The following is a 24,119-nucleotide window of genomic DNA, read 5'->3' as shown; positions in this document are numbered from 1 at the left end:
TGGTTCATTTAATTAAGGAACAAATAAAAATGAGTGGGTGGATACTTTATTATAAAGAAAATAATGCCACATTCTTGATTCTTGGGCTTGGTTTGAAAAATCTACTTCAGTCTTTTTTTTTTTTGTCCATGCCACGCAGTCTGTGGGATCTTAGTTCCCCAACCTGGGCCCGGCAGTGAAAGCATCGAGTCTTAACCACTAAACTGCCAGGGACTTCCCTACTTCAGTCTTTATAGTCAGTACAGGAGCAGTGTGAGGATGAAACCAAATAAAGGTAGACAAGTTGAATAAGCTAGAGGGAGAGAGGTTTTCTTAGACATCTTAGAAGAGCCCTACCCCTCCAAAAATTTACACACACACACACACACACACACACACACACACAAATAATTGAGACCACATGGTTTGGGGGGAGGTAATGACGAGTTATATAATTACAAAGTTAGCCCCCCAAGTACCCTTTTTTGACCTATAATGATTTAACATAGTCTAGGTCTAAAAATAGCAATTTAAGATAGAACCCGGGTCCTAATGATTTTCTCTCTCTATATGGAAATGAGGTCTTGAAGGCTATATAGTATACTGTGGTATGGCTGTGAGATAATGTATTTGCATATTTTTCTATATATGGACATTTGGATGATTTCCAATTTTTCTCTACCACAAATGTTGCTGCAGTGAACATTGTTGACATATCTTTGTGCATGTGTGTGAACATTTCTATAAGATATCGAGAACTGAAATCACTGGGTTGAAATGTATGCAGAGTTTACATTTTTAAGAAAATAGGTATGGCCATATTCTCCTACAAAAATACTATACCCACTGAGATTCATAAGCAAGTGTGTGAGAATACCCTGTCCCCTTGTCAGTATTGGATAGCAATACAAATTTAGCTAATTTGCTGGATGAAAAATATTTTGTTGTTTCCAGTTGATTATCTTTGATTTCTGGTAAGGTTTAGCATCATTTCATTTATTGGACATCTTGTATTTCTTTTTGAAATGTTTGTATATATTTTTAAACCTATTTTTATTAGTTTTTGTTTTTTGCTCTTATTGATTTGAAGGGACTCGTGTATATTGTTATTCTTTTCTCTCAGTATGTACTTTTCTCTTTGATTTAGTTTATGATGTTTTGTTTTAGAAAAGTTTTAAATTAGAATATAGTGAAATCTTTCCTCCCCCCCACCGCCCTTTATAGCTTCTGGATTTTGTATCTTGTTTAGCATAAATTTTCTTCATACCAATATTATAGCAATATTTTCTCATAAATACTTTTAAGACATTTTTTTTCTTTTAGCTCTGTAAGCTGTGTGAATTTATATGTGTTAGGTGTAAGGTAGAGATGGCTATTTTATCTCCCTAAATGAATTATCTATTGTTTCAACATCATTTATTGAATCAAAATAAAGTGTTGCAACAATATTATAAATATTGCTCTGTTTCTAGAACCTGTTTTCTTAAACTGATCTGTAGGTGTTCCTGTTCCAGTATACTCTTTACTTTTAATTGCTTTAAAATATTTATTTTTATAATTGGTAAGGCAGTTCCCCCTCATGTTTTCCCTTTTCAAAATGTTCTTGGCATTTTTTGATTTTTTTTTTGTCCATATGAATTTTAGAATCAGTATGCCAAGTTACATACACACACACACACACACATACACACACTTACTGGGATTTTAAAATTGGAATTGCCTTGAATTTATAGATTAATTTGGGGGAAGAATTGATATCTTTGTAATATTGGATGTTCCCATTGCAATGGCATGGTATGACTAGTCAGGTCTGTTATTTTCTCCTGTAAAATTTTCTAGTTTTCCTCATGGTGGATGAGGAACAGAATGGCTTCTGGTGCCATGCTACTTGGGTTCAATCCCTGCTAAGCTTGGGCAAATAAAAATCCTTTTGTGTGTGTGTGTGTGTGTGTGTGTGTGTGTGTGTGTGTGCTTTAGTTTCCTCATGCATAAAATGGGAATAATAACTCATTAGGGTTATTATGAAGATTAAATGGGTTAAGACATATAAGTTAATACACTTAAAATGTGAGGTGTTATTATTAGATATATATTTATAGTTTCTTTTGCTTTTGTGAATAGGATCTTTAAGTCTCATTTTAATTGGTTGCTTTTGGTATATAGGAAATTCATGATTTTTGTTCATGGTTCTTGATTTGGATGCTTTGCTGAACTCTTCATACTATACTAATATATATATATATTTTAAATTCTCTTGCATTCTCTAGGTAATTGTATATTTTTTCAATGAATTGTTTTAGCTTTCAATATCTTTGCCATATAAATCTATTTTATTTATTTATATTGTGGATCTATTTTCATTTGCTAGGACTTCTAATACAGTGCTGAATAGAAGTGATGATGAAGAGCATTTTGTCCATAACTATCTTTAAATGGATTTGATGATTTTATAGAAGTTAACTCTCTGTAAAGCTAAGGGTTGTGTGTGTGTGTGTGTGTGTGTGTGTGTGTATGTATGTGTGTGTGTTCTTAATTAGTTATGGAGTGGGTTTTGGATTTTCATTAAATTATTTTTATTATACAAATAAGTGATTGTATTTTTATTACAAAAGATTGAAAAATATGTAGAAATTATAGAGTAAAGCATGAAAGTTCTTGTATCTTGCTCTACTTTTATTCCTCTCTCCAGATGTATATATTACTGTTACATTTGGTTTGTATCCTTTTAGTTCTTTTGCTATACCTTTATGTACATTTAGTGTGTATATGTGTACACATAATTTTACTTATTTTATAAAATTACTTGGTATTTTGTTTCATTTAGCAGATATAAAGTACCTGTCATGTATCAGGCCCCCTTTAGGCATTAACATTCTTTTTGTTCATTCAACAAATATTTCTTAAATGTTTCCTAAGTGCCAGGCAATGTCTTAGGTGCTGGGAATATAGCTATGAAGAAAAAGAAAAGCCCTGCCCTCAGAGCTAACTTTCTAAAGGTGCAGACAGAAAATTTTTTAAAAACCCCAAAAAACTAAAAAACAAAAACAAGTGATGATAAATAGTGTGAAAAAAGTTAAAACAGGATAAAAGAGGATAGGGATGGACTGGGGTGCAATATTAGATAGTGCATCAGAGAAAGTGTGTTTGAAAAGGGGACATTTTAGCAAAGACTTGAAAGAGATGGAGCAGATGTTCAAGAAAGAGCAATAACGTTTTGGTCAGAGCAAAGAGAATGAGGGAAGAGTAGGAAAGAAGTTTGGAGAAGTGGTGGGGTGCCAGATTATGTGGAGCTTTCTAGGCCCTGGTAAGGATTTTGGATTTTATTCCAAGTATGATGGGAAGCCATTGATGGTTTTTGAAAAGAGAAATGGCCTTGTATTAGTTTGTTAGGGCTGCCATAACAAAATACCAAAGTGACTTAAACTACAGAAATTTATTTTCTTACAATTCTGGAGGTTAGAAGTCCAAGATAAAGCTGTCAGTAGGTTTGGTTTCTTCTGAGGCCTCTCCCTTTGGCTTGCAGATGACGGTCTTCTTGCTGTCTCCCCATCTGCTCTTTGATCTGTGTGTGGGCATGTCCAGTGTCTGTGTGTCCAGATTTCCTCCTCTTAATCAGGACACCAGTCAGATTAGACCAGGGCCCACCATAATGGCCTTATTTTAACTTAATCAGATCTTTAAAGACCTTATTTCTAAATACAGTCACATTCTGAGGTTAAGACTTTTTACATAAGACTTTTGGAGGAACACAAGTTAGCCCATAATACACCTGATCTGCTTTCTTCAGGCTGCTAAGGATAGACTTGAGGTATGTGTGTGGGGTGGGAGTGGGGAGGGTAGGCTCTTTTTTCAGACTTTCTTGGGAAGAACTAATACCCTGTCATGTTCTCTTTTCTATTTTCTCCATTAATCTGATTAAATTTCGCACGTTGTTTTCTAATAATTTCTAAAAACTTCTGATCTGTGTAACGGCATCCTTTTCTTTCTTTTATTGAAGTATAGTTGATTTACATTACTGTGTTAGTTTCAGGTATACAGCAAAGTGATTCAGTTATACATATATATAAATAATATATTTTTCAGATTCTTTTTCATTACTATAAGATATTGAATATAGTTCCCTTTGCTATACATAAATCCTTGTTGTTTATCTATTTTATATATAGTGGTGTGTATCTTTTAATCCCATACTACTAACTTATTTCTCCCCACCCTCCCTTTCCCCTTTGGTAACCATAAGTTTGTTTTTTACGTCTGTGAGTGTGTTTCTGTTTTGTAAATAAATTCATTTGTATTAGATTCCACATATAAGTGATATAATATTTGTCTTTTTCTCCCTGACTTACTTCACTCAGTATGATAATCTCTAGGTCCATCCATGTTGCTGTAGATGGCAATATTTCATTCTTTTTTTATGGCTAAGTAATATTTCACTGTGTGTGTGTGTATGTGTACATGTGTGTGTAACATCTTCTTTATCCATTCATCTGTTGATGGACACTTAGGTTGCTTCCATGTCTTGGCTATTATAAATAGTACTGCTATGAACATTGGTGTGCATGTATCTTTTCAAATTAGAGTTTTCATTTTTTCTGGATATATGACCAGGAGTAGGATTGCTGGATCATATGGTAACTCTGTTTTTAGTTTTTTTAAGGAACCTTCATACTATTTTCCATAGTGGCTGCACCAATTTACATTCCCACCAACAATGTAGGAGGGTTCCTTTTTCTCCACACCCTCTCTAGCATTTATTATTTGTAGACTTTTTGATGATGGCCATTCTGACTGGTGTGAGATGGTACCTCATTGTAGTTTTTTTTTTTTTTCACTTTTTTTTTTTAATCAGTCATCAATTTTATACACATCAGTGTATACATGTCAATCCCAATCGCCCAATTCAGCACACCACCATCCCCACCCCACCGCGGTTTTCCCCCCTTGGTGTCCATACGTTTGTTCTCTACATCTGTGTCTCAACTTCTGCCCTGCAAACCAGTTCATCTGTACCATTTTTCTAGGTTCCACATACATGCGTTAATATACGATATTTGTTTTTCTCTTTCTGACTTACTTCACTCTGTATGACAGTCTCTAGATCCATCCATGTCTCAACAAATGACTCAATTTTGTTCCTTTTTATGGCTGAGTAATATTCCATTGTATATATGTACCACAACTTCTTTATCCATTCATCTGTCGATGGGCATTTAGGTTGCTTCCATGACCTGGATATTGTAAATAGTGATGCAATGAACATTGGGGTGCATGTGTCTTTTTGAATTACGGTTTTCTCTGGGTATATGCCCAGTAGTGGGATTGCTGAATCATATGGTAATTCTATTTTTAGTTTTTTAAGGAACCTCCATGTTGTTCTCCATAGTGGCTGTATCAATTTACATTCCCACCAACAGTGCAAGAGTGTTCCCTTTTCTCCACACCCTCTCCAGAATTTGTTGTTTGTAGATTTTCTGATGATGCCCATTCTAACTGGTGTGAAGTGATACCTCATTGTAGTTTTGATTTGCATTTCCCTAATAATTAGTGATGTTCAGCATCTTTTCATGTGCTTCTTGGCCATCTGTATGTCTTCTTTGGAGAAATGTCAATTTTGGTCTTCTGCCCATTTTTGGATTGGGTTGTTTGTTTCTTTAATATTGAGCTGCATGAGCTGTTTATATATTTTGAAGATTAATCCTTTGTCCATTGATTCGTTTGCAAATATTTTCTCCCATTCTGAGGGTTGTCTTTTCGTCTTGTTTATGGTTTCCTTTGCTGTGCAAAAGCATTGAAGTTTCATTAGATCCCATTTGTTTATGTTTGTTTTTATTTACATTACTCTGAGAGGTGGATCAAAAAAGATCTTGCTGTGATTTATGTCAAAAAGTGTTCTTCCTATGCTTTCCTCTAAGAGTTTTATAGTGTCCGGTCTTACATTTAGGTCTCAAATCCATTTTGAGTTTATTTTTGTGTATGGTGTTAGGGAGTATTCTAATTTCATTCTTTTACATGTAGCTGTCCAGTTTTCCCAGCACCACTTATTGAAGAGACTGTCTTTTTTCCATTGTATATCTTTGCCTCCTTTGTCATAGATTAGTTGACCATAGGTGCGTGGGTTTATCTCTGGGCTTTCTATTTTGTTCCATTGATCTATGTTTCTGTTTTTGTGCCAGTACCATATTGTCTTGATGACTGTAGCTTTGTAGTATAGTCTGAAGTTAGGGAGTCTGATTCCTCCAGCTCCGTCTTTTTCCCTCAAGACTGCTTTGGCTATTCGGGGTCTTTTGTGTCTCCATACAAATTTTAAGATGATTTCTTCTAGTTCCGTAAAAAATGCCATTGCTAATTTGATAGGGAGTGCATTGAATCTGTAGATTGCTTTGGGTAGTATAGTCATATTCACAATATTGATTCTTCCAATTCAAGAACATGGTATATCTCTCCATCTGCTGGTATCATCTTTAATTTCTTTTATCAGTGTCTTATAGTTTTCTGCATACAGGTCTTTTGTCTCCCTAGGTAGGTTTATTCCTAGGTATTTTATTCTTTTTGTTGCAATGGTAAATGGGAGTGTTTCCATAATTTCTCTTTCAGATTTTTCATCATTAGTGTATAGGAATGCAAGAGATTTCTGTGCATTAATTTTGTATCCTGCAACTTTACCAAATTCATTGATTAGCTCTAGTAGTTTTCTGGTGGCATCTTTAGGACTCTCTATGTATAGTATCATGTCATCTGCAAACAGTGACAGTTTTACTTCTTCTTTTCCAATTTGTATTCCTTTTATTTCTTTTTCTTCTCTGCCGTGGCTAGGACTTCCAAAACTATGTTGAATAGTAGTGGTGAGAGTGGACATCCTTGTCTCGTTCCTGATCTTAGAGGAAATGCTTTCAGTTTTTCACCATTGAGAATGATGTTTGCTGTGGGTTTGTTGTATATGGCCTTTATTATGTTGAGGTAGGTTCCCTCTATGCCCACTTTCTGGAGAGTTTTTATCATAAATGGGTGTTGAATTTTATCAAAAGCTTTTTCTGCATCTATTGAGATGATCATATGGTTTTTTTTTTTTTAAAGAAATTCATGTTCTTTTATTTATTTATTTATTTATTTATGACTGTGTTGAGTCTTCGTTTCTGTGCGAGGGCTTTCTCTAGTTGCGGCAAGTGGGGACCACTCTTCATCGCGGTGCGCGGGCCTCTCACCATCGCGGCCTCTCTTGTTGCGGAGCACAGGCTCCAGACGCACAGGCTCAGTAATTGTGGCTCACGGGCCCAGTTGCTCCATGGCATGTGGGATCTTCCCAGACCAGGGCTCGAACCCGTGTCCCCTGCATTGGCAGGCAGATTCTCAACCACTGCGCCACCAGGGAAGCCTGATCATATGGTTTTTATTCTTCAATTTGTTAATATGGTGTATCACATTGATTGATTTGCGTATATTGAAGAATCCTTGCATCCCTGGGATAAATCCCACTTGATCGTGATGTATGATCCTTTTAATGTGTTGTTGGATTCTGCTTGCTAGTATTTTGTTGAGGATTTTTGCATCTATATTCATTAGTGATATTGGCCTGTAATTTTCTTTTTTTGTAGTATCTTTGTCTGGTTTTGGTATCAGGGTGATGGTGGCCTCCTAGAATGAGTTTGGGAGTGTTCCTTCCTCTGCAATTTTTGGGAAGAGTTTGAGAAGGATGGGTGTTAGCTCTTTTGTAAATGTTTGATAGAATTCACCTGTGAAGCCATCTGGTCCTGGACTTTTGTTTGTTGGAAGATTTTTAATCACAGTTTCAATTTCATTACTTGTGATTGGTCTGTTCATATTTTCTGTTTCTTCCTGGTTCAGTCTTGGAAGGTTATACCTTTCTAAGAATTTGTCCATTTCTTCCAGGTTGTCCATTTTATTGGCATAGAGTTGCTTGTAGTAGTCTCTTAGGATGCTTTGTATTTCTGCGGTGTCTGTTGTAACTTCTCCTTTGTCATTTCTAATTTTATTGATTTGAGTCCTCTCCCTCTTTTTCTTGATGAGTCTGGCTAATGGCTTATCAATTTTGTTTACCTTCTCAAAGAACCAGCTTTTAGTTTTATTGATCTTTGCTATTGTTTTCTTTGTTTCTATTTCATTTATTTCTGCTCTGATCTTTATGATTTCTTTCCTTCTGCTAACTTTGGGTTTTGTTTGTTCTTCTTTCTCTAGTTCCTTTAGGTGTAAGGTTAGATTGTTTACTTGAGATTTTTCTTGTTTCTTTAGGTAGGCTTGCATAGCTATAAACTTCCCTCTTAGAACTGCTTTTGCTGCATCCCATAGGTTTTGGATCGTCGTGTTTTCATTGTCATTTGTCTCTAGGTATTTTTTGATTTCCTCTTTGATTTCTTCAGTGATCTCTTGGTTATATAGTAACGTATTGTTTAGCCTCCATGTGTTTGTGCTTCTTACGTTTTTTCCCTGTAATTCATTTCTAATCTCATAGCGTTGTGGTCAGAAAAGATGCTTGATATGATTTCAGTTTTCTTAAATTTACTGAGGCTTGATTTGTGACCCAAGATGTGATCTATCCTGGAGAATGTTCCGTGCACACTTGAGAAGAAAGTGTAATCTGCTGTTTTTGGATGGAATGTCCTATAAATATCAATTAAATCTATCTGGTCTATTGTGTCATTTAAAGCTTCTGTTTCCTTATTTATTTTCCGTTTGGGTGCTCTGTCCATTGGTAAGTGAGGTGTTAAAGTCCCCCACTATTACTGTGTTACTGTCGATTTCCTCTTTTATAGCTGTTAGCAGTTGCCTTATGTATTGAGGTGCTCCTATGTTGGGTGCATATATATTTATAATTGTTATATCTTCTTCTTGGATTGATCCCTTGATCATTATGTAGTGTTCTTCCTTGTCTCTTGCAACATTCTTTATTTTAAAGTCTATTTTATCTGATATGAGTATAGCTACTCCAGCTTTCTTTTGATTTCCATTTGCATGGAATATCTTTTTCCATCCCCTCACTTTCAGTCTGCATGTGTCCCTAGGTCTGAAGTGGGTCTCTTGTAGACAGCATATATATGGGTCTTGTTTTTGTATCTATTCAGCAAGCCTGTGTCTTTTGGTTGGAGCATTTAATCCATTCACGTTTAAGGTAATTATCAATATGTATGTTCCTGTGACCATTTTCTTAATTGTTTTGGGTTTGTTTTTGTAGGTCCTTTTCTTCTCTTGTGTTTCCCACTTAGAGAAGTTCCTTTAGCATTTGTTGTAGAGGTGGTTTGGTGGTGCTGAATTCTCTTAGCTTTTGCTTGTCTGTAAAGCTTTTGATTTCTCCATCAAATCTAAATGAGATCCTTGCCGGGTAGAGTAATCTTGGTTGTAGGTTCTTTCCTTTCATCACTTTAAGTATATCATGCCACTCCCTTCTGGCTTGTAGAGTTTCTGCTGAGAAATCAGCTGTTAACCTTATGGGAGTTCCCTTGTATGTTATTTGCCGTTTTTCCCTTGCTGCTTTCAATAATTTTTTTTTGTCTTTAATTTTTGTCAATTTGATTGCTATGTGTCTTGACGTGTTTCTCCTTGGGTTTATCCTGTATGGGACTCTCTGCGCTTCCTGGACTTGGGTGGCTATTTCCTTTCCCATGTTAGGGAATTTTTCGACTATAATCTCTTCAAATATTTTCTCAGGTCCTTTCTCTCTCTCTTCTCCTTCTGGGACCCCTATAATGCGAATGTTGTTGCGTTTAATGTTGTCCCAGAGGTCTCTTAGGCTGTCTTCTTTTCTTTTCATTCTTTTTTCTTTATTCTGTTCCACAGCAGTGAATTCCACCATTCTGTCTTCCAGGTCTCTTATCCATTCTTCTGCCTCCGTTATTCTGCTATTGATTCCTTCTAGTGTAGTTTTCATTTCAGTTATTGTATTGTTCATCTCTGTTTGTTTGTTCTTTAATTCTTCTAGGTCTTTGTTAAACATTTCTTGCATCTTCTTGATCTTTGCCTCCATTCTTATTCCGAGGTCCTGGATCATCTTCACTATCATTATTCTGAATTCTTTTTCTGGAAGGTTGCCTATCTCCACTTCATTTAGTTGTTTTTCTGGGGTTTTATCTTGTTCCTTCATCTGGTATATAGCCCTCTGCCTTTTCATCTTGTCTATCTTTCTGTGAATGTGGTTTTTGTTCCACAGGCTGCAGGATTGTATTTTCTTGCTTCTGCTGTCTGCCCTCTGGTCCCTCATTGTAGTTTTGATTTGCATTTCTCTAATAATTAGTGGTATTGAGCATCTTTTCATGTATCTGTTGGCCACCTGTATGTTTTCTTTGGAGAAATGTCTATTTAGGTCTTCTAACCATTTTTTGATTGTGTTGTTTGTTTTTTGATATTGAGTTATATGAGCTGTTTGTACATTTTGGAAATTAACCCCTTGTTGGTTGTATCATTTGCAGATATTTTCTTCCATTCTGTAGGTTGTCTTTTCGTCTTGTTTATGGTTTCCTATGCTAACATTTTCTAAGTCTGTTGTGATTTTGTTCTCAAACAAAACGAAAATGAAAAATAACCATAACATTTTTTTCCTGTTTTTTAAATGTGATTTTTGTTATGGGAAGGAGAGAAATCCATGTGTTTTGTGTTCCGTCTTGACTCATAGGCTCCTTTTCTTGTTGCATGTTATTTTCCATAGTTTCTGCTAGAAAACTTTTTTTTTTTTTCCATCTTCAGTGCTCAGGTTAAGTGTACCTTATCTCAGAAGCCTTCCCTGACTGCTTCCTTCTTTCTAACATTCTGTTTACCTCTGTCATTCTGTATTGTTCTGGCTTTATTGTATTGTACTAGACAGTGAGTGCCTGAGGATGAATAATGCGATTTTATTCTCTTTACCCTTAATGTATCTGATACACTTCAGGCTGCTAAGTAAATGTTTATTGACTAACACACTGAAGAATGAGTATAAATGTGAGAAGTTTGTCATAGGTACTCAGTCATCAAACTGGCACAACAGTTTTACTAATTAGGATAATCATGCTTACAGCGGGGCTACTAGTCTGTGGGATTTACTTTTCTTAGAGATGTAGCCATTTTCTTAGTTCATAAAAGCATCTTTGGAGACTGGTATAAAATATCAAACACATTGTACCAAAAGGAATCAACAGAGTTTAAATATAATGAGATTTTGATTTAATATTTAAGCTGATATGAGTGCTCTGTATATTGAGTGATATGTTTCTTTTAGGGTAGGTCTTCTGGTATGGTAGAATGTTTATTAAATACTTATAAGCTAAAAAAAATAATAAGGGAGGCTGGGTGGTGGGTTTGTTGTCTATGTTTAACTTCTAAAATTTAGTTTTTGAATAGGTAAATATATTTTCATAGTTCAAAATTAAAAATACAAACAGGGTAGATTCCCTGTATTTAGAAAATACAAACAGGGAAGCGTCTTTCTCATCCTTTCCCTGTAGATACTTGGAAAGTGATAAGCTTTTGAGGTTCTCCTCCTCAGAATCAACCAGTTTTCATTAGTTTAAAAATAGTGTTGGGTGTGTGTGTGTGTACTTGGATTATTAAAATAATTCTGCTAAGCTGATCACTTGTGTTGGTGTAGTATAATGAATGGCTGACTCAAATGTTTTGTGATTTTTTTTTCTTTTTTTTTTGTTTTAGATACATCAAATTACGAAATGGCTTGCAGGCACTTTTGATTTCAGACCTAAGTAATATGGAAGGTAAAATGGGTGATGCAACAGATGATGAAGAGGAAGAAGAAGAGGAGGAAGAAGAAGAAGAAGATGATGACGACGATGACGACGATGATGATGAAGATTCTGGAGCAGAAGTAGAAGATGATGATGAAGAGGGTTTTGATGATGAAGATGAGTTTGATGATGATGATGATGAACATGATGATGATGATCTTGATACTGAGGATAATGAATTGGAAGAATTAGAAGAGAGGGCAGAAGCTAGAAAGAAAACCACTGAAAAACAGGTGTGAATCATGTCTGTTATATCTTTTTCTAATTTGGAAATTCCTTGGGATAAGTTCCAAACTTATGTTTTATCTCTTAATGGCCAAAAGGAAATATATATCTTTTGATCTTAGTAAAGGTATATTTATTCTGTACAAAGATTATATTTAAAAAATATTTTGCTCTAATTATAAAAGTCACAAATGCTTATTATAGAAGCTAATGGAAAATAAAGAAAAACAAAAATATAAAACTTGCCCATAACCATAACTCTCAGAGGTAATCACTGGTAGTATTTGATTGCATTATATGTTTTAAAAACAAATGCCTGGAGGTGAGGATCTGCATAATTCTTAGTCTGGTATAGAGGAGCAAGTGAGAGTATCATCCTTGGAGAGACTGGAAAAAGCATAAGAAAAGAACAAGCCTAGTGTAGAGTCCTCACCTGGGCCTAGGGTTCTAAGAGTCCTCATATGGGTAATTTCTGTCTTGGTAATTGAATGTGATTTATCTCTTTTTATGAGGAAGCACCAAAGGTCTGAATAAATAATAAGTAAATTGGAAGAAATGAAATAGAAATGGGGAGTTGAGCTTAGTTAGTGAAACATATAATAACAATAGGTGAATAGATAAATAGGGCTTGATAGAGATAATTTTCCTCTCTGGATATTTTTTGAAGAATGCTTCCATTTTGCAGTAGGAAGTACCTATATTGGAGGATAATATTCTGGAGCTATTATAGTGGAATTGATCAGCAAATGTTTGTTAAAGCTAGTATCTTGAATATTGATAAGGCATTCAACATGGTACAGTCCTCAAAGAATAAATTAAGTTCAGATTATTAACACTAAAATCTAAAGGTCATATGTATAATACTATAAAGTCAGCTCTCAAAGTGTGAAGAGGTGAGATTTAAGTAGTAGATATGGCCTAAATAAATTCTTTGATAGATACTCTTCCTGGAAAAAATTATCTTTTTTTTAAAGAAGATTGTGGCAATTCTTTCACTGAGGTGTTGGAGGGGTTAAGTCATGTTTAAAGAAGCTATTTGCCCTTGCTATTCAGATTGTGAGTGATGCCTGTTTTGGGAGAGCAAGATAGGTCAAGTGGTTTTAGCTTGGAAAGCTTTAGGGATGAGAACGAAAACACTGGGGGAAAAAAAAAAAAAAAATATATATATATATATATATATATATATATATATATATGCTACTTGATAGTCTATACTAAAGTCTTTGTAAGTAAATCGGGAATTAATAAGTTCACTTTTAATTTAAAATAGATCTCGTAATTCCAAATAGAGGAATAATAGAAGGGAAGAAATGATAAAAGTCAGAATGGAAAGAACATTGACAGTCAGGAAACCTGAATTCTAATTCTGAGTCTGTCACTATCTTTCTGAATGATCTTAGGCCTTTTCATTTTCTCATTTTTTTCTCATTTCTAAAACAAGAGAATTAGGTTACATAAATTTTAAAGTCCATTTTAGCTCCAAAACTTACTGTGTTATAACTTCATAACTGAATATTCCTTGTCTGTAAGTTTCTTTCTATATGTCTGTCTGTCTATTTGTAGCTTTTCCTGTGTTTTAGACTTCTTTATACCTTCTATCAACTGATAAGCAAAACTCTAGGCTTAAATTAAGAATTGTTTTGACAGCTAATTTTATTGTCAAGATGTAATAAAATATCTTATACAGAAATTGTGAACCTCTTTGACAAATGAAGATGTGCATCCAGTATTTTGGGTACCCCTTTTTATCTTGCTTAAGTGCATCAAACTCCAAATGTTACCTCGTCTAGAAGCAGCAAGGTCACATTCTAGAGATCATTTAAAAAATGGCTTAGATGCTGCCTTTCTTTTCTGAGAACTTGGTATGATATATTCCCTCATAAGATATTGATAGCTAATTCTCTGGATATTAGAAAGGAATGGAGGAACCTAATGCAATTTGAAGAAGAGATAGAATTGTTTAGATTCAGATGCAGTGGGTACACGAGTGAAAGGCTTTCCTTTGATCCCATGATCTGGGAAAATGATTTATATTCATTGAATGAATAAATGCCTACAAAAGGGAAATAACGTAGGTAGTCTAGGTAAGAGGTGACTTAAGAGTAGTATAGGGTTTGCAGCGGTTTTATGATTTTTTGTTTGAAAAATGTGAAATGTGTTCAAGATAAATATGCGAATTTATAAGGATAGTGGGGAGAAAAAATTTTGAGGTTTTTGGAGAACTTTTACCTAATTAGGAAGTTAACTACTCTTTTGAGTTATCATTTTTATCCCTATTTTCTTCCTCTCAAAAGGAAATTGTTCTTGATCTGAAAGCTTTGATAAATTAACAAGATTGGAATTTAAGTATGATATATGCTGAATTATGATTTGTTTAGGCCTTTCTTAAGTCAATTCTCAAGTATGAATTTTTCAAGTATGAATTTCTTGGGTAGATAATTATCAAGTATGAATTTCTTTTCTAGCAATCGCAGAGCCTGTTTTTGCTGTGGTCAAAGCTGACTGATAGACTGTGGTTTAAGTCAACTTATACAAAAATGTCTTCAACCCTGCTGGTCGAGACAAGAAAACTTTATGGGGTAGTTGGAGCTGAAAGCAGGTTAGGCATCTATTAAACATCACAGAACAGGTTAGACTGTGCCTTGAAGAAGTGGATATTCCCTCATGTTGTAACTGAGTTTATGTGCCTAAGTCTTAAGTATGGGATTTATGGTATCAAGTGAGACTATTTGGTTCTTCCAAAAACGTACTTTTTTTTTTTTTCTCCCCTGACACATGGTTAGACTTTATACCAGGTGTATGCTATTTTTTAAAAGCCCTCTAAGAGGATAACCATTTATCAAAACAGTCTTGTGTCATCAAATCTGTTAGCCCTTTAAAATTGACATTTGTAAAATTTGGGAAAGTTAATAATTCAACTTTCTATCCTCAAGGATTCAAATTGACTATTTTTCTCTCCCCTTTTGTATCTTTTAACTTATAATGATATAATGGTATGCCCTGATCATTTTAAATGCAGAATTTGGTATGCCTCCTGACCATCTATTTTGTTGGAAACTGATTTTCCCAAGGTATTGGGAGAATATCAACCAATAAGTATTCTATATATCTTCAATAAGAAGTGAAGAACTAAAAAGCCTCTTTAAAGTTCAGTTTTGTAGTTTTTTAATAGTTAAAGATTTTCTTTCTTAACCATTTATTTATTTTCTTTGTTAGATGTTTTCCTGACTTGTTATTTTATGCCCTGTTTTAATAAAAACAAGATTTTCTGAGTAACATATTGAGAAGTTTCCATCTAGTAACTGAGTTACTGAACACAGAGAGCCTTTAATTGCTTAGAGATCTTTAGACAGAATCTACTCAGGTATATTACTTCTGAAGATTTCTGAAATCTGATAAATCAGGAAACAAACTTGGTCCAGAACTTTGAAATGCTGACACAAAATAATACTTGGGTGGGCTGGCCAGTCCCGCTTCCCTTTTTTCTGTCTGTTTCTGCTTTTTTCCTTAGGTCTGCACCTGTTCAGCATTTGGCAGGATGGCAAGAGGAGGAGCAGCAGGGTGAAACTGACACAGTTCTGGTGAGTTTCACTTTGCTGCTCCTCCTGATTCTCAGGGAAAGAATTTTGTTACTTTCTATTGGAAAAAGTCCATCTCCAAGTGAATCTTTAAAATGAGATGATAATATTTTTCCTTTAGGATTGACTCACTGTTTATTTGTATGTGTTCTACTTACTCCAGTCTGCAGCGGCTCTTTGTGTTGGAGTTGGGAGTTTTGCTGATCCGGATGACCTGCCCGGGCTGGCACACTTTTTGGAGCACAGTAAGATCTTTGTAAAATATCATTCCCGGGTGTGTTTTTCCCTCTAAATTTGTGTGAAATGATTTCAAAGATAAGTAACTGGTTTGGTAGAATTATAATTTGTTTAATAAGAGAAAAACTAAGAAAAAATGTTAGTGGATGTCATAGGGGAAGACTTAATTTTAATCTCCTTGAGTGCACTAGTTTTGAGGATTAGAGTGAAACCACTTAGAAAACTATTTTAAAATGTAGGTTTTATTATTCAGGTACAGGAAGCCCAACAAATCAGGAGAAAATTGCTAACCTCTAGGAATTTAGGCTATAGCCTTGGGAGGGGTAGTCTCTTCCAGGGCTGGCAAGGCCTCAAGATGTCAAAGCATCAGAAATACAGAAGATAAAAAGGCATGATTAATATCAAAACAAAACAGAAAATCTTCAGTTTAATTATGAATGTACCCAAGTAAAACCTTTGTGAATGCCATACAGTTATGAATACTTGAATTACTCATTTTTTTGTGTTCTGGTTTTCTAAGCTATTCAATACTTGAGGGTAAACTTCTCATCTTATGAGATTTTATAGTAGAAATTAATCTGCTTATACGTCTGTGTTTACATTTTAACCTTTTCACAAATAAATTATGTATTTCTTTCATTAAAAATAAAATGTCTAGGCTTTGAGTATAAAAGTAATATATGAACATTATAGAAAATTACAAAAACAGAAGTGTAATGAAGAAAGTATTATCCAGACGTAACCATTGTTCATGTGTTGGCATATTTTCTTTTTTTTTTTTTCTGCATATGAGAAATTTCATCCTTGTTAATAAAAACATTGCCTGTATCTTTGTGTTCTGTGACTTTGTGTTCTTTCCACTTAGTGGTATTCATGGGTAGTTTGAAATATCCAGATGAGAATGGGTTTGACGCCTTCCTGAAGAAACATGGGGGTAGTGATAATGCTTCAACTGATTGTGAACGTACAGTCTTTCAGTTTGATGTCCAGAGGAAGTACTTCAAAGAAGCCCTGGATAGGTAATTAACTCAAAATGTATTTTTATTTTGATTATCTATTGCCACCTTACAATTGGAAATATTGGGCATTGTTCTATGGTATTTCTTTTCGAGCAGTGTTCTAATTCTGTAGAATTGTCACAATACTTTATTTGGAGAAAAGAGCAAATTATAAATACACCTTGGCTCTTGTTCTGTAATCCTTAGTCTTTGTTTTAAAGATTAAACTGAAGCCCTTTAAACACCTTTTGAGTTTTGTACATAACATAGTCTCTATTGACTCATTATTGCAATTGTTATTTTCTAATTTAGTAGAAAATATGGAAAAACAGAGAAGCAAAAAGAGATAAGGTTGCCCCCAATTTCATAATCTAGAGTTAACCGTGATTGATATTTTGGAATATAGCTATCTATACTCATAATGTATATGGGATCAGCTTGTTCATATCTTTTCATATTTTTAAACAAGGTATATCACTTTTACATATAATTTTATAATTTATAAAGCATGATTTTAAGTGATTGTATATGATTCATATTGTGTAGAAGTACCATAATCTGTTCAGCCAGTAACATATTATTGGACAGTTGAAATGTTTCCAGTTTTCTAGTATTGTAATGCTATGATGAATATCCTAATCTTTGTGTACATCCTTAATTATTTCTTTTAGTTAAGTTCTAAGGAGTGAAATTTCTCAGTCTATTTTCATGAATATTTTTAAAACTTTTTTTAAAGAACTTTTGATACTCACTGCAAAATTGTCTTCTAGAAAGTTTATGTCAGGGCATTAGTAGAGCTTTGCTATCACAAGGTTGTAAACCAAAGCCTACGCTGGAAAAAAAGGAGTCACTTTATACCAAAATCTAGATAAATGTAAGATTGAAATATAAAAAAAGAAATCTCAAGTTTGACCAGTATAATGTAAGCCCTGAGGGCAGAAATTTTGGACTATTTTTTGTTGATATATCTCCAGCATCAAGAATTTGGCAGATACTTGATATTTCTTGAATGAATTAATACAGTTTTTCTTTAATAGAAAAAAATGCCATAAAATCAAAACACAAATGGCAAAAAAAAAACTCAAACCATGACAAAGGTCCAGTTTTCTTAAAAAAATTGTCTCATCCCTTAAGAGATTAATTTGACCCTGAGAAAACTTCTAGGTAAATTCCTGTAAGTTGAAAGCATATGCCATTATTTTCAATGAAATAAATATTTTATGTGTTCTTGAACCCCCAAATTAACAACTTTTTGTCCTAAAACAATGCCAAAATTCCATTAAAATTGATACAATTACTTTGATGACAATATTTATAATAGGATACAACTTAGTGGTTTTTCTTCATTAATCTAAAATATGGCTGTCTACTTGCGTTCAGTGAACTAGTTTATAGCTCTTTTTTAATCGTATACTTAAGGACATGCTCATAGCACATATATTTGATCTCAGTGTTTCTCTAATTAAACATTTAATTCCCAGATAACAAATGAAAGAATAGAGACAAAAGAAATTAACAAAGGCAATGCAAATGATGCCCAAATTTATCTTCTATAAACTTAGAAAATTAGGAATACTCTGGGACTTCCCTGGCCGTCCAGTGGTTAAGACTCCACGCTTCCACTTCAGGGGGCGCAGGTTCAATCCCTGGTTGGGGAACTAACATCCCACATGCCGCACGGCCAAAAAAAAAAAAAAAAAAATGCCACAAGAAAATTAGGAATACTTTTAGGATGACTGCATGTTTGCTCTTGTTTCAAAGTTTTCAGCTTCCAAGTTTCACAACATTGAAACAGGTCTTTATGTGTGAAGAAAGCTTAAGTAGTAGACAAGTTGAATTCTCATGACTTTATATTTGGTTATATCCAAATATAAAGAAGGAAAAAATCCACTTCATTGGAAAAAAGAATAGGCAAGGGATACGTTGAATAAATTCTGACCAACTCAGAGATGATGAAACTTGGTATAAAGTCTAGTTAAAGAACTTGTTTCATTTCTTCTTAAGAAATTCTGTGTATTTGAAATCTAAGGACTATTTCAGGAAATCAAAAGATATTTGCACATTTATTATAGATTATTTCTACTTAAAAGAAAAAGAAACTATCAGAATTAATAAGAAGAATGCTACTGCTTAATAGGAGAAATAAATAAGAATATCAAACTATGAATTCATGCCGTAAATGGTAGATAGTGGTAGAGCATTAAGCATTGCATATACTATAATAAATATGAAAATATTACACTTCTGCAGTTAGTAAGGAATAAAAAGTCTTTGGATCATTTTCAAAGGGCTCATATAGCGTAGATTAAGTGCCAGTATTTTTTAATAGGTCAGTAAAACCCAGTTCCCTCACAGGTCACATTGTTTATCAGTATCTTGAATCGGTTAAGTAAAAAGTTGAGGAGACGACTGAATTTTTACTCTAGTAAGTAAATGAGAATGGAAGCTGCTTTTGCCCTGGTGGCATTTGCTAATTTCAATAAATTTGAACTTTGGTTTATCAGTATTTCAGGGCAAGAGCAAGAATTATCAAAGCCCAGGATGTTCATATAGTGGGATGTCTAACAGGATGCCCTTCTCATGATAAACTGGGACTCCAGAAGGCATCACCCTCAGGTTGAAGAAATGGATTAGCCATCCTGAGGAATTACAGCCTGCTTTCAAAATGCCTGAGTTGTCTAGCGAACCTTAAGCCTTGATTGTGATTTAACATGGTCCAGAACTGGTAGTGTTCTCTGATGCCCAAGAGAAGCGAACACAAATCCTCTCAAAAGGAAAATACCTTTATTTTATGCTTTACATTACTCCTATAAACAGTTTTTCAAGTAGAGTGACCAGCATTCAGTCACACGTAAGCAGGCACACAACAAAACAAGACAACATGAATGAGAACAGAAAACAGAAAAAGACTTTTAATGCCTTAGAAATCGTAGAGATTGGAATGTACAATTACAAAAATGGTTCAGTTTTAAAGAAATAAGGGACAAGTTTGAATACAGTTGCAAGGCATAGGAAACTATAAAATGTGACCTATGGGATTTGAAATACAAAAAAAAGAAAGAGCATTTTGAACTGAGACATGATAATTGAAATTGAAACCCAATGGACAAGTTTAAGAAAAGAGTGGCTATAGATGAAGATAGAATTTGTGAATTGGAAGATAGACCAAAAGAAATCCCTAATACAGCACGAAGAGAAAAAAGATGAAAGGTACAGAAAAAAAGGAAAAGGGGCATAGCAGATAGAGTGAAAATGTCAAATATGTATTTACCTGGAGTCCTAGAAGGAGAGGAGAGAAAAATAGAGTAGACAAAATACTTGAAGGTTTGATCACTAGAAAATTTCCAGAACATCAAATCAGACGTTAAAGAAGTTTAACTAATTCCAAAAGTGTATATTAAAAGACATCCACATATAGAAAGATATAGTGACTACAGAAAACCAAATATAGAAAATCTTTGCAATATGGAAGGGCAGAACTCCTTCAAAGTCATATTAGTTAGTCTGATGGATGACTTTTCGATAGCAGTATTGGAAGCTAAAAGATAGTGGGATATCTGTAATAGCCTGAAAGAAAATAACTACCAACCACAAATTCTACACCAAGCAAAAAATACCTTGTAAGAATGATTGTAGAATAGACCTTTAGACACACAATTGAGAGTGTGTGCCACCAGCCAACTTACCAAAGGAAATTTAAAGAATTTATTTCAGGCAGAAGGAAAATGCAGATCAGAGATGCAAAAAAGATAGAAGAACAATGAAAGTCATTTTATGTGAATAAATATAAATGAACATTGATTACTTAAAACAGTAATTATAAAACTTAAAAAGTATACAGAATTAAAACAACAATAACTTATCAATCAGGAATAATGATAATGGAGAAAAAGGTATTTTTATAAGGTATTGATTAACATTAGACATTGATAAGTTAAAAGGATACATGTAATATTTTCTAGGGTAACTTCTAAAAGAACACAATTTGAGCATAAAAATTCCAAACCAGTACAGGGAAAACATTTGGAATAATTCTTTTTAATAATAAATTCAAAGAAAAAAAAGTAGTAGGAGAGACAGAACAAGTGGGAGAAGCAGTACAAAGTAGGATGGAGGTAGATGTTGATCCATATATAACAGTAATTCTCATTAAATGTAAGTGGATTAATTTCCAATTATACATTGTCAGACTGGATTTTTAAAAACCCAAACAAATAGTTTTCAAGACTTAGATGTAAGGCTTGAAAAAAAAATTACTGTTGCTCAAAAGGCTCACTTCAGGGCTTCCCTGGTGGCGCAGTGGTTGAGAATCTGCCTGCCAGTGCAGGGGACACGGGTTTGAGCCCTGGTCTGGGAAGATCCCACATGCCGCGGAGCAACTAGGCCCGTGAGCCACAACTACTGAGCCTGCGCGTCTGGAGCCTGTGCTCCGCAGCAAGAGAGGTCGCGATAATGAGAGGCCCGCGCACCGCGATGAAGAGTGGCCCCCACTTGCCGCAACTAGAGAAAGCCCTTGCACAGAAACGAAGACCCGACACAGCCATAAATAAATAAAAATAAATAAATAAAAATTAAAAAAAAAAAAAAGGCTCACTTCATATTGATAAAACTTAACTAGGAAGACATAATTATTTCCAGTTTGAACACATCTAGTAACATAGCCTCACAGTAAATCAGATATAAAAACCAGTGAACAAGTAACCAACTGCAGTGGGAGATTTAACACCCCCTTCTCAGTAATTGATAGAACAACCGTAAAATCAATAAGGATGTAGAAGATTATAACAAAAGGATTACCACTTTTTTTCATAGATGTATACAGAATGCCTAATTAACACCTTCTAACTACAAAATTTTTTCAGTTGACCATATTTTAAGCCACAAGTTCAGTCTCAAATTTCAAAGCATTGAAACCATATTAATTATGTTTTCTGAACAGCGTACAGTTAAATTTTAGCTAGAAATCAGAAGCAGAAAGCCGACTAGAACATTGCCTTATGTTTGGAAATTAAATACATTTCTAAGAAACACCTGGGTAAAAGAGGAAAGCATATCAGAAATTAGAAAGTATTTTATATTGAATTATAAAAATATTATAGAACAAAAGTTGTGGGATGCAGCTATAGTAGTACTTAGAGGGAAATATATAATCTTAAATGTATACGCTAGAAAAGAAGAACGGCTTAAAATTAATGAGCTGATGAATCTCAGGAAGTCTGAGTAAGACCAGCAAAGTATGCCCAAAGAAAGAAGAAAGAAATGGTGAAAATAAATGAAATAAAAAGCAGACTGACCTCAGAAGAATGGTGAAATAGGACCTCCAAAAAGCCCCTCCTCTATAAAAGCAATGAGAACATTGCCAAAATTGTCAAAATCAACTTTTTCAGAACTCTGGAAATAACAAAAAGTTTGCAACAATCCAAGGAGTATTTATTCAAGCGAGTGACTAAATCTTACTAAGAACAGTGAGTTTTGTGGCATTTTAACTTGCCCTATTTCCATTGCCCTCTACCCAGCTCTACAGTAGTCTCAAAAACAAAGAGGTCCCACAATCTCAGTAAAAAACAGCAGTCTAGCAGCCACTGGAGGGGGCTGGATGGATTTAAAGCTCTCTAAAAACATCATTCTGGAGAATCTTCATTATTTGACCTGTCTGGTAATTTCCTGGGAACCACCATTCACGGATTTTTATGTATTTGGCCTGACTGGGAGCTCACCCATTTGCAAAAATCTTTCTCTGGAGGCATTTGTTGAAAACATTTGGATGGAAATTGTTTACCTTTGTGACTACCTGAGGCAGTGGTTAACAGTTGGGGCAAACAAATAGGCTATTCAAAAAGCTTAAAAGGAAAAACTGGAAAATGAGATATCCTAAGGGGCTTTGAAAAGTTCCAGTATATTCCTGGAAATTTTGAAAGTCACATATGTGCATATAGCTGTGTCATGTCCAGGGCTGTGTGCATGCTCAAGAAAGACCTAAGAATGCCTTAAGCTCTCACCATGGTTGACCTTGAGTCTCTGGGCAAGCAGGATGTGATGGCTAAGGCAGAGTTGTAAACTGCCTGACTGAATGTTGAAAGCATCCCCCAATATGCACAGAGAACCCCTTGGCAAGGCATTTAATGAAATCTCTCCACAACCAAAGATTATCATTAAGCTAACCAAGCAGTGGTTGTACTTGCCAAAGAATATGGACTTTACAGGATTAGTTTAAGAAAGGTACTAAATATATAAACAGTAAGAACAGCAAACAGCAATAACAACAAACCCTGAGGAGGGAGGAGAATCTTGATTTACAGAGTTGCCACGTTACATTATTTAAAATGTTGTTTTCAACAGAAAGTTATGAGGGATGCAGAAAGTATGGCTGAACACCAGAAAAACAGTAGTCAATAGAAACTGTCCCTAAGAAAGCCCAGATTCTGGAGTTACTAGGCAAAAACTTTAAATCACCTTTTTTTTTTTTTAACATCTTTATTGGAGTATAACTGCTTTACAATGGTGTGTTAGTTTCTGCTTTATAACAAAGTGAATCAGCTATACATATACATATATCCCCATATCTCCTCCCTCTTGCATCTCCCTCCCACCCTCCCTATCCCACCCCTCTAGGTGGTCACAAAGCACTAATCTGATCTCCCTGTGCTATGTGGCCGCTTCCCACTAGCTATCTATTTTACATTTGATAGTATATATAAGTCCATGCTGCTCTCTCATTTCGTCCCCGCTTACCCTTCCCCCTCCCCGTGTCCTCAAGTCCATTCTCTAGATCTGCGTCTTTATTCCTGTCCTGCCCCTAGGTTCTTCAGAACTATTTTTTTTTTTTTAGATTCCATATATATGTGTTAGCATACGGTATTTGTTTTTCTCTTTCTGACTTCACTCTGTATGACAGACTCTAGATCCATCCACCTCACTACAAATAACTCAATTTCGTTTCTTTTTATGGCTGAGTAATATTCCATTGTATATATGTACCACATCTTCTTTATCCTAAATCACCTATTTTAATTATGTTCAAAGAGCTAAAGAAAACTATGTCTAAGAACTAAAGGAAAATATGAGAATGATGTCTTACTAAATAGAGAACATCAATAAAGAGATACAAATTATTAAATAGAACCAAATAGAAATTCTGGAGTTGAGAAGTACAACTCAAATGAAAAATTAACTAGAAGGGCTCAACAGAAGATTTGAGTTAGCTGAGGAAATAGTAAACAAACTTGAAGAAAGGTTAGTTTGGATTGTCCAGTCTGAGGAAAAGAAATAAAGAAAAGGAATGAAGAAAAATAAACAGCCTCAGAGATCTGTGGGACACCATCAAGCATAGTAACATGTGTATCATAGGAGTTCCAAAAGGAAATGAGAAAAGGGTAGAA

General features: G+C 34.6%; 1 protein-coding gene across 4 annotated transcripts in view; it reads left to right on the top strand.

Annotated features, from left to right (window-relative positions):
• NRDC (nardilysin convertase) overlaps positions 1 to 24,119 on the top strand; it is a 95,953-nt gene that overhangs the window by 16,392 nt on the left and 55,442 nt on the right. For 3 of the 4 annotated variants that reach the window (XM_068539859.1, XM_068539860.1, XM_068539858.1), the window contains exons 2-6: positions 11,611 to 11,935; positions 14,393 to 14,526; positions 15,439 to 15,508; positions 15,669 to 15,750; positions 16,608 to 16,761. In XM_068539859.1, coding sequence (XP_068395960.1) covers positions 11,611 to 11,935; positions 14,393 to 14,526; positions 15,439 to 15,508; positions 15,669 to 15,750; positions 16,608 to 16,761 — 765 coding nt within the window. The remainder of the gene's footprint in view (positions 1 to 11,610; positions 11,936 to 14,392; positions 14,527 to 15,438; positions 15,509 to 15,668; positions 15,751 to 16,607; positions 16,762 to 24,119) is intronic. The other variant, XM_068539861.1, reaches the window with a different exon arrangement.

This window comes from Eschrichtius robustus, chromosome 3 (genome assembly GCF_028021215.1).
Source record: "Eschrichtius robustus isolate mEscRob2 chromosome 3, mEscRob2.pri, whole genome shotgun sequence".
Taxonomy (NCBI): Eukaryota; Metazoa; Chordata; class Mammalia; order Artiodactyla; family Eschrichtiidae; genus Eschrichtius; species Eschrichtius robustus.
The sequence above is the reverse complement of the archived record's forward strand: the minus strand, read 5'-3'. Positions and strand labels throughout refer to the sequence as shown.